The sequence below is a fragment of the Sapajus apella genome, unplaced genomic scaffold (assembly GCF_009761245.1).
Source record: "Sapajus apella isolate SASKATOON/1434 unplaced genomic scaffold, GSC_monkey_1.0 scaffold74, whole genome shotgun sequence".
NCBI classification, from domain to species: Eukaryota; Metazoa; Chordata; class Mammalia; order Primates; family Cebidae; genus Sapajus; species Sapajus apella.
Window position 1 is genome coordinate 8,645,187 of NW_022437014.1, and position 11,641 is coordinate 8,656,827.

Consider the following 11,641-nt stretch of genomic DNA (forward strand, 5'->3'; position numbering starts at 1 on the left):
TAGGCTCACAACTAGATAAGAGTTAGATCTGATCCAAGTCCTGCTCAGGACATTAACTGCTAATTTGAGAAAATTCCTTTTTCTCTTTTATAGAGAGATGTCAGAGAAAATTAGGATCAGAAGGACAGTGGATGAGTGGATTAAAACTATTTCTGCAGAAATTCAGGTATGTCTTGGAAAAAACTGATAAGTGAATTCTCAGAAGGTATTGATTTCAATTTATAGGCGTTACACTTGTTTTCGAAATATTTCTTATATGAAAATCCACTTATAATTTTTAATTTTACTGTCACTCTTTATATTTACTTAGTAATAAGTTTAGTTTTAACAAGTACTTTATCTCAAATTCTATTACGGCTCTTAATTTGGCAAATTGTTGGACAATAAAACGTGAATAATCTGAAAGAAAATTTAGCAAAAGTCTTTGGAAAAAGAATTATACTTGCAAAGATATTTTAAAACAGCAGATTTAGAAGCATTGGCTCGCCAAAGTGAAAATACCAGAGTTGTGCAAAGAGAAAAAAAAAAGCTAGATTTACTAAGTTTACAGAAGTCAGTTCCAGATGGAAAAACAACCTCTTTTTCACATCCACAATAGGAATATACATCTTCAAACATCCAGCATTGTGAAGGTCTTGGAATTATCTTTCTTAGGAAATTTAAAAATTTTATATATTTGAGTGAGCTGAACTACACAGGTTAAGATGAGTGCAAGGTGTGGTTTTTTTTTTTATACTGTAGATGTGCTTATATGCTACTCACAATGGTAGCAAGCTGAAGCATCAGTACTGTTTCACAGCAATAAACACAGAAATACATTTTGAAACTTTGTTGTTTAAGAATATATATTTCTAATAAAGGTATGAAAAATTTAGGTACCATAAGATGCACACACACAAAAATGTTGAACTAAGAAGATTTGGAATCGAGTTTTGGCTCTGCAGTCAACTGGCAGTATATCTCACTCTTTTGCCATGAATTCCATGTAAAATATGATTGTTTAAACTTTCACATAATTTTAATTTATATTTACCTCAGAGTTTTGTTACAAAATTGTTTGCTTTTTTTGAAACGTATGTTTTACTTTTTAAATTGTTAACAAAATTCATTTGGTTCAAGCATCAAAAAGTGTAAAAAGATATGTCACTCAGAGTTGTCCTCCTACCCCTGCAACCCTTCTATTATTTCCCATTCCCCCTGCTTCAAAAGATACTAGTCTTTTTAGGGTTTTATTTATTTTTCCAGGGAACTTTTATTTTTATATATCCAATAAAGCCAATATCCTTTATTTTTAACACATTTAAAACTGCTAAACTGTATTTACATAACAGCAAAAAATAAATTCTAATACTTTCTGATGTGAAAGCATTACTATTTGGATGTATTTTAAGTAATTTTAACTTTGGTTATATTAAGGATGAACTGTCAAGAACAGATTATGAACAAAAAAGATTTGATCAGAAGAATCAGAGGACCAAGAAAGCTCACAATATGACTAAAGATATTAGAACCAACACACAAGATAAAACTGTAAACAAATCTGTAATTCCAAGAAAACATTCTCAAAAGCAAATAGAAGAGCATTTTAGAAATCTACCTATGAGGGGCATGCCTGCTGCAAGTACACAGAAAGAGAGAAAAGAAGTAAGATCCTAATCTGTTCTTTTAACATAATTGTTGTGTTAAAATCGATCATTTCCTGTAAGAGATAATTAATGAAGCAAATGTGATGGTGTTTTAAAATATGAAGGACTATACAAATGCAGGCTATTTTTACACTATTGATATTTAGAGTTTTGGATTTATAATGTGAAAAGCACTGAACGAAATAGATAGTTCCTTTCTTCTGAGACCTCACACCCTGGTATCATAGTTTTGTAGTTATAGCAGGTGTATCTAGAGATCATCTAGACCAAAAACTGGATTCTTTAGTTGATGGTACTCAAAATTGTGTTTCATTTGTGTGTGTGTGGGTGTGTGTGTGCATGTGTGTGTATAGTTTATTTTTTCAGTGTAACAAATGCATGTTTAGTGCCTAGTATATGCAAGCTATGGTACTAGATCATATGGAAGAAGTTTTTTTGACTGCTCTAACTAGGCAACTTTCTTAGTGCCAAATATGGATTGTTGAGAAGATCAGCAAAGTATCTAATTCAATCCTTGGTACTTAGTAGATACTCAGTAAATGCTACCTTTCTGTGACATTTAGATTATGGTTGAAGGTGGGTTCAGGAATATGCAAAATTATTTAAAAGTTAAGGTTATTGTATTTTTATTGTACTTGAATATAATAAATATGTAAAATGTGTTTAAATGTTTCTCTTTGGTGCTGAAAATACACTTAGTAAGGTAAAAATTTTCATGTTTCTTAGGAGGATGATTTTTATATTTAAAGCTTTTCAAACTAATGCTTGAAATCTATATCTAGAATTTAAGGGCTGTTAAAATAGAGGTTATTTTTGACCTGATCATTCTTATTATAGTACTTAAGCTAGCAAAAGTGGCTTTAGAAAAATGAGATAAATGTTTGATGACTACTTTCATGGTGAGTTGAATAACTTTATACACATAGGGACTTTTGAAAGCATCCACAGTAATTCAAGATGAAGATTATATGTTACAAGTCTATGGAAAGCCAGTTTATCAGGGCCATCGAAGCACTCTTAAAAAAGGACCATATCTCAGATTTAATTCTCCATCTCCTAAGTCCAAACCACAGAGACCAAAAGTAATAGAACGAGTTAAAGGTAAGGAATCTCATTTTTGTGTTTACTCTCACTTCTTAGTAGTATCAGTTTAACATGTATAATTTCTTTTTGCTTTTTATTTATTACTTATAAATGCAATTAAAATTATATAATGCTTGGGGATGAAAAATAATTCCTTTTAGCAGAGGTAGGAAGAAATAGGCTGAAACTTAAAAATCATACACAAGATAGGAATAATTGGGAAGAAATGTAGGATTAAATGGCATCTTCAGAAAAAGCATGATAAAAGTTTTATTTAGGAGAAAATGATTTTTTTTTTTTTTTTTTGAGATAGGGTCTCATTCTGTTCCCCAGGCTGGATTGCAATGGTGCAATCACAGTTCACTGCAGGCTTGACATACTGGGCTCAAGTGATCCCCCCTCCTCAGCCTCCCAAGTAGGTGGCACGACAGGCAAACACCACCACACGTGGCTATTTTTTTTTGTATTTTTTGTAGAGACAGGGTTTCACCACATTGCCTAGGCTGGTGATGATGAATCTTGAGCATCTAAATTATAATCTAGACACTTCCCTAAAGACCTTGGTCCGTTATGTTCTTATGAACAGAAAGATCAGCCATATGCTGTTCATTATCATAAAAGTGTTAATGGGTACTTCTGCAGTTTTGTTTTAAAAGAGACTTAGGTAGAAAGGTGAAAACTTTTATTGTTGCTTTTGTGCACAACTGAAAACATCTTCATTTATCACTGTGTGTTTTGAGTCACATCTACTGTTTCACTGGTACTGTATATTTAAGTATAACTCTTGGTTATATACTGAGTCTGTTAACTTTGGTTATGTACTATAGTTTATCAGCTTCTACTTAGCGATCAGTAAGCTACAGTTGACAATATGTGATATCTAATAGACACACACCCGTTTTCCTCTCTTATCCTTACTAGAAGTTGGCGCTGTGGTGGTTACTTTGGTTCCCTTTCCTTTCTAAAGGTTATGTAATCATACAGAGTGTCAGGTTATATAGAAATTTTACTTACATTATTTTAAAATGGAAAGCATGTAGCTTATGGGTGATATTTATCCCAATGGATGATATTTACCCTAAAGTTTTCTCTTATTTAGTGTAGCTTTGATATTTTTTTTTTAGATGGAGTCTTGCTCTGTCACCTGGGCTGGAGTGCAGTGGCATGGTCTCAGCTCACTGCAGCCTCACTGCAACCTCCGCCTCCAGGGTTCAAGCGATTCTCCTGTCTCAGCTTCCCGAGTAGCTGGGATTACAGGAATGTGCCATGACGCCTGGCTAATTTTTTTTGTATTTTTATTAGAGACGGGCTTTTGCCATATTGGCCAGGCTGCTTGAACTCCTGCCCTCAGGTGACCCACCCACCTTGGCCTCCCAAAGTGCTGGGATTATAGGCGTGAGCCACCGTGCCTGGCCTAGTGTAGCTTTGCTAGTAATTGACATGTGGGATTTTGAAAGTCTTTGCAAAAAATAATTTGAGATTTTAAAATGCTTTCAGATCTGAAAATAACTTTATTCAGTCACCCTTTTAATGGTCAGAAGTGATTGAGAGCCTGTATTAGTCCATTTTCATACTGCTATAAAGAACTTCCTGAGACTGGGTAATTTATAAAGAAAAAAAAGTGGAATTGACTCACAGTTCCACTGCGCTGGGGAGGCCTCAGGAAACGTACAGTCATGGCAGAAGGGAAGCAAGGCATGTTTTACATGGCATCAGGAGAGAGGGAGCATAGAAAGCCATGTCCTTTTAATCAGATCTCATGAGAATTCACTATCACAGGAACAAAGTAGGGGAAACTGTCCCCATGATGCAGTTATCTACCACCAGGTCTCTCCTGTGACACATGGGGATCAGTTTGAGATGAGATTTGGGTAGGGACACAGAGCCAAGCCATATCAGAACCTAAGGACTTATGCTTATCCTAGGGCCTCAATACCTGCCATTTCCCCTGTCTGGAGAGCTCTTCGTTCAAACAATTGCATGGTTCTCTCTCTCATTTCTTCCATCTCTGCTCTTAGATTTTAGCTCCTTAGAGAGATCTAGCCTGACCATTCTATTCAAAGACTTGTCTCCTGTTCCTCTTTATCTCCTCACCCTGCCATATTGTTCTTCATAGCACTTCACACTTCTTGTGTTATATTTTTGTTTCTTTGTTTTATTATTTATTTATTGTCACTACTAGACTGTAGACTCCATGAGTACAGTTGGTTTAGTCACCTCTGTATTCCTTGTGCCTGAAACAATGTTTAACACATATTGAATGCTGAAAAAACATTTTATATAAACACTCAAGAAAACTATTCATTTAATAGAATGAATGAGTATCAGAAAACAAGATGAAAGAATATAGACATGGTACTAAAATTTTTCTTCCTGGGATCATAAACAAAAGGAACCTATATTTAAAAGTCTAGATGTATAGGTTGGGCACAGTGTCTCATGCCTGTAATCCTACCACTTTGGGAGGCTGAGGCAGGAGGATTGCTTGAGACCTAGGATTCAAGACCAGCCTTGGCAACCTAGCTAGATCCCATCTCTACAATAAATTTAAAATATTAGCAGGGTGTGCCTGTAGTCCCAGCTACTTGGGAGGCTGAGGTGGGAGGATCGCTTTAGCACTTGAGCCTCGGAGTTCAAGGTTGTAGTGAGCTATGATAGTGCCACTGCACTCCAGCCTGAGCAACTGAGCAAGACCCTGTCTCTGTAAAACAAAAATTAAATACATAAAAACACCCACATGTGAAATGGAAGTGTAGGTGATGGTCTGAGACATCACCACCAAGCTGGGTACTGGAGAGGTGGTTGAGACTGACCCCAAGACTGCACAGGACCTCACCTCAGTGGTGCAGACACTCTTGCAGCAGATGCAAGATAAATTTCAGACCATGTCTGACCAGATCATTGGGAGAATTGATGATTTAAGTAGTCACATTGATAATCTGGAGAAGAACATCACAGACCTCATGACACGGGCTGGAATGGAAGAACTGGAAGGTGAAAACAAGATATCTGCCACAAAAAGAGAGTTAAGCATTGCTTATAATTTATACTGGAATCTGGAACACCATTTTTCCAAGCCAAGAGAAGATTGAATGGCTTTTTGCAGCTAAATACTATGTGTAGACAGGTTTTATATTATAAAATGTGTTTTCTTATCATATACTATATAGTCAGTTTATAGAGCACTTTACCCCCCAGTTTCTTGAACATGGTATCTTCACATCTTGGACCTTGGTCAGTTGTGCTATTAATTATTAAACACTAAAACTTTGGGGGTTTCTGCATTAAAAAAAAAAAAGCACCTACATGTTAAAAGTGAAAATATAATGTCAGGAAATTATTTAGATAATGTTTTGGCCTCTTTTCCTTTGCCCTTTTACTTTATTGTTTTATTCACTTTTTTTGTGTGTTCCATAGATATTTATCCACTTCTCCAAAGACATAAAGTCATATTTTTTATTTTTTAAGATTTAGGTTATAATGGCAACATACAAATGTATACATCATAGGAACAGAAAAAAATGTACAGTAGTCTTCCCTTATTCATGGGGGATATGTTCCACTACCCTCAATGGATACCTAAAACAATGGATAGTACCAAGCTATAACATCTACTATGTTTTTTTAATCTGATAATTGAGATGGCAACTAAGTTTTTAATGGACATGTGGTGTCTACAGTGTAGATACCCTGGACAAAGGGAAGATTCATGTCCTGGGCAGGTTGGAGCAGGATGGCACGAGACTTTATTGTGCTACTCAGAACAGTATACAGTGTAAAACTTATGACTTAGCTGGGCATGGTGTGCGTATGTGGTCTTATCTACTCTGGAGGCTGAGGTGGGAGGATCACTTGAGCCTGGCAGGCAGAGGTTACAGTGAGCTGAGATCACACTACTGCACTCCAGCCTGGGTGGAGTAAGATTCCATCTAAAAAATAATAACAATTAATAATTTTTAAAAACTTACGAATTATTTATTTCTTGAATTTTCCATTTGATATTTTCCAACCAAGGTTGACCCCAGGTAACTGAGACAGGGAAAGAGAAACTACAGATAAGGAGGGCCTACTATATAACAATATTAATTCGTAAGGTTTAGGTAAGTATAGAATTAGATTATCTGTACATAATTTTTAAATATAAAGGCTGGTTATTCAGAATTATGTTATGTATAAAGGTGTAAGGAAAAAATGAAAATCATCCAGTTCCAAAAATGATCATTAACTTTTTTGTACCTATGGAAAAACATTTAATGAATTCAAACATTGTCTGAATATTCTTTAGAATCTTTATTTAACATTTTTTTCTAGTTGTATCTATTTTGTCATAGTAGCTGTACAAGTTGTTTATCTATTCAGGGGCTGGCAACTATGGCCTACAGGTGAGCTGACTATTTTTATAAAGTTTTATTTGCATCTAACCGTGTTCCTTCATTTAAATATTGTCCGTGGCTTCTTTCATGATGCAACAGCAGAACTGAGTCATTGCAGCTGAGATCACATGGCCTACCAGACTGAAATATTTACTATCTGGCCATTTAAGCAGTTTGGCACCTCTGATCTATATATTACTTCTGTTTTGGGGCCCTGTAACTTTATATATAGAATTGAGATTTTTCCGTGAAGAGCTATTGTATTTCTAGATGGCTGGATAGTAGATATTTTAACAATATTTAAAAATGTCTGCCATTCCTAATTATTATAGGCACTAAAGTAAAGTCAATAAGAACACAGACTGACTCCTATGCAACAAAACCGATAAAGATGGATTCTAAAATGAAACACTCCATTCCTATGTTACCTCATGGCGATCAGCAGTATTTGTTCAGCCCAAGTAGAGAAATGCCTACTTTTTCAGGTACACTGGAAGGTCATCTGATTCCTATGGCAATTCTTTTAGGTAAGACCCAACAAAATATGTGGGATGAATTTTGTTTATTTATTTGTTTGTTTATTTATTAGAGATAGGATTTTGCTATGTGGCTCAGGCTGGTCTGGAACTCCTGGACTCAAGCAATTTGCCTACCTCAAACCTCTCAAAGTGCTGAGATTACAGGCTTGAGCCACCGTGCCCAGCCTGTGAATTTTAAATTCTTATCAGCCGTAGCAGAGCTTACAACATGGTACAAATATGATAGTCACCTGCCTTTTCCTGTAAATGTTGTTTGTTTTTGTGGGGAGGGGCTCAGAGTGTATTTTATGCTGTTTAATAGCAGTCCCTGAACTGGTGGGTACCTGCTTTAGTTTCACCAACAGGAAGAATTCTTTTGATAGGTTATAGTATATTATTGTAGATGAAATGAAGTTTTAAAAAATGCTTTGGCTGGGCACAGTGGCTCATGCCTTTAATCACAGCACTTTGGGAAGCTGAGATGGGTGGATTGCTTGAGACCAGGAGTTTGAAACCAGCCCAAGCAACATAGCAAGACTTTGTCTCTTAAAAAAAAAATTATCTGGGCTTGGTGGAATAACCTGTAGTCCTAGCTATTCTGGAGGCTGAAGCAGGAGAATCCCTTCAGCCTAGGCCAGGAGTTTGAGGCTGCAGTAAATGATGACTATGCCACTGTACTCCAGCCTAGACAACAGAGCAAGACCCTGTTTCTTAAAAGAAAAGTTTAAATATATCATAGACATTGATAATAATTCAAGAAGTCTGATTGGCTTGTTAATACCATTATGTCTTTGGGGAAGTATTCATGTACTTTTTTGTACTTTTGAACTAGGCTATCATAGTGAAAGCTGTGTAGGTGTGTAATCTAAGCCAATAGTTGTTTATTTACTTATTTGCATTCTCTGAGTTGTCTTGTTAAAAATTGAACAGATCATTTTTGTCCTCACACCAGCTCTTCAAGTCTAATTGGCTCTTTTTTCCCTTTAGTGTCATTGCTATTCTTTTGTTTTAATTAATGATTTAAGTATGAATATTTTTTAACATAAGATAATTTTTTATTTTTGAAATCATGGGTTAATGGCGTGTCAACATAAAAGCTCTCTGTTTAAACATATCTTCTAGTAATAAAATAGCTAACACTTTTAAAGTCCTTACTATGTGCCAGGTACAGTTTTGAGCACTTTACATATATTCTCTCATTTAATGCACCCTATAAAGCACATGGTAATATACAAATTATACAGCTAAAGAAACTGAAGCACAAAGGGGTTACATAATTTGTCAAAGGCCGCACAACGGGAATGGCGTCAGGATTCAAACCCAGGCAGAGGCAGTCTGGCTTTACAGTCTGTGTTTTCAATAAGTACACTGCACTAACCCTTTTTACTTTGATATGTAGAAAACAAGTAGGACTTTGGAAGTGAAAGTTTTTGACATTTTAAAATGTGGATAATATTAATAGCTTTATATTAGCCTTTATTTTGAGGATTAAATTAGATAGTGATGTAAAGTGTTAGTACATATAACTCCCTAGTAAAAGTCGCTGCGTATGGTGACCATGTTGATAATGCTGATGATGGAGAGAGAGGTGATTGTCAGATAGGACTTTTTTTTCGTGTGAGAAGATAGCCATTAAGATCCAGGTGGTGTATTAGACATTTCTCTTTTTTTTCTGAACTAGTTGACTTATTTTTTCCCCTAAACTTCTTAGGACAAACCCAAAGTAATAGTGATTCTATGCCACCTGCTGGAGTGATTGTCAGCAAGCCACACCCTATAACTGTGACTACTTCTATTCCTCCATCATCTCGAAAAGTAGAAACTGGAGTAAAGAAACCTAACATAGCTATTGTAGAGATGAAGTCAGAAAAAAAGGACCCTCCTCGGCTTACTGTACAGGTATGTCAGGGTGTGTAAGTAGAAAATTTTAAGGAAGAAAAAAATTTTTTGCTTAACATTGGTAGTGAAATTCATTTTAATGCTTCATGAAAATACTGCTTTCATCATGGCTCCTTTACTTTTTATTTATTTTTATTTTTTAAATGGAGTTTCGCTCTTGTCACCCAGGCTGGAGTGCAATGGTGTGATCTTGGCTCACTGCAACCTCCACCTCCTGGGTTCAAGCAATTCTCCTGCCTCAGGTGCTTGCCACCATGCCCAGCTTTTTTTTGTATTTGCTTTAGTAGAGACGGGATTTCACATGTTGGCCAGGCTTGTCTCGAGCTCCTCACCTCAGGTGATCCACCCACCTTGGCCTCCCAAAGTGCTGGGATTACAGGTGTGAGCCACTGTGCCCGGCTGGTTCCTTTATTTTTAAAACTGTGATATTAATGTGATGTCTCTGTCCTGTTTTGGATGATTTAAGCTATTCTTCTAGGTCAATGACTTATTATAAGTGGCTTGATAATATTCCAAAGGGAACAGTTGAACTGTGTATTATAATTAATTTTTAAAAGTTAATGTTTGTGACTTATATAATTAATACTTGAAACTTTACACTAACATATGTTAGAAGACTTGAATGAATACAAGACTTAAACAGTCTCATGTGGGAAGAAACCCTTTGACTTCCACATTCAAACATCTACCCATCGGCCTGGGATCCAGCTGTAGAAGCTGAGGTCTTCACTAGGTCTGGGCAAAAATGGACATGAATGTTTACGTGTGATTTTCTGTTGACCAGTCAGGAGGCATATATAGGAAAGTGTTCATGAACCATGGTAAACTTTTTGGCTAATTTACTCCAACCCCTGTGTTCACCTTACCATCCTTGCTTACTTACAGGTAATTAGAACACTGCAGTCCTTAGACTGCTCCAGGGTTCTCTTCTCGTGATTGAGGCAGGACAAATGAGTTTTCTTGGGCAACTTAGTATGGGCAACTTGCCTCATTCTTGGATCCTGACCACTGAGGAGAAGATAATCCTGGAGCTATCAGATGCCACCACATGAACAGTCATCAGGCTCTTAGTAATGATTTTTGACTGCATACTGCTCCCTGAACAAATGAACCATCCTTTTCTACTGCACAAATTTATACAGAACAGCCTCAACCCATCAGCCTGAGAGGTTCCCAGAGACTTAGAAATCACCCATGTAGCTCCGCAAATTCATCATTTTTGTAGAGTGACTTCTACCCTGCAGCTAAAATTGACAATATGTTTTCACAGCCAAGTTGTTAGGGCTGAGACAGTCAGTGGGTCTCAGGAAGACTCCTTGCCCTGTGCTTGATAGGAGCAAATGCACAATAAAGCCCTGGTCTGGAGTAGAACCTTTGAACTCCCAGTCATTCTTGCAGGGCAGGGAACTCTCAACATGAACCCAAATTTGTTCCTCACTTCAGCAGCCTGGGCCTCCTTCTGACAGTGCAGGTTCACTAACCTAGCCGTGCAGCAGCGGTGGAGGCTTTGGGAGACCTGGGACACTTGAGACTGGGCAGCTTCCTGAGCCAAGTACAAACTCAGTCAGTGTGTATTGAATGAATGAGCATCACTAGCACATCTATTCTTGGGGAAATTAGAGGAATCCAGATTGGGTAGGGAAAATCCTTAATTAAAAGGCAAGCAGTACACAGTAAGAACTTATAAAAAGAAGATGCTAGTAAAGCATTAGTTTTTAAATATAAAGATCTCCATAAATTAATAAGAAAACACATAGATTCAATCTAGAAATATTCAAAGGACATGAATAAGACTCTACAAAAGAGGAAGTACAGTTTATCAGCAAGGAAAATGAATAAATTTTGCCAGTAACCAAGATAATACAAATTAAAATAATAATATGCTTCCATTTAAAAACTATTATTGCTGAAACAATCATATTATCTAATTTTGGTGAGAGTTGGATAAAACTTAGAATTAATTATGTTTTTGATGATGTAAATAGAGGCTGTTTGGATTACATTTCACCAGTAATTCCAAGAATCTTAAGTATTCATGTCCTGTAGCTCAGAAAGTTGATCCAGTATCTGGCTATCTAGCATAGTGAATTAATTTAGAGTTTAGGAAGAAAACTCCGTGTGT

General features: G+C 36.4%; 1 protein-coding gene and 1 pseudogene across 4 annotated transcripts in view; both read left to right on the top strand.

The window, feature by feature from the left end:
- KIAA0586 (KIAA0586 ortholog) overlaps positions 1 to 11,641 on the top strand; it is a 121,760-nt gene that overhangs the window by 33,534 nt on the left and 76,585 nt on the right. For all 4 annotated transcript variants that reach the window (XM_032251195.1, XM_032251196.1, XM_032251197.1 and 1 more), the window contains exons 12-16: positions 94 to 166; positions 1,417 to 1,644; positions 2,573 to 2,747; positions 7,435 to 7,629; positions 9,332 to 9,519. In XM_032251195.1, coding sequence (XP_032107086.1) covers positions 94 to 166; positions 1,417 to 1,644; positions 2,573 to 2,747; positions 7,435 to 7,629; positions 9,332 to 9,519 — 859 coding nt within the window. The remainder of the gene's footprint in view (positions 1 to 93; positions 167 to 1,416; positions 1,645 to 2,572; positions 2,748 to 7,434; positions 7,630 to 9,331; positions 9,520 to 11,641) is intronic.
- LOC116532150 lies at positions 3,242 to 5,821 on the top strand (annotated as a pseudogene).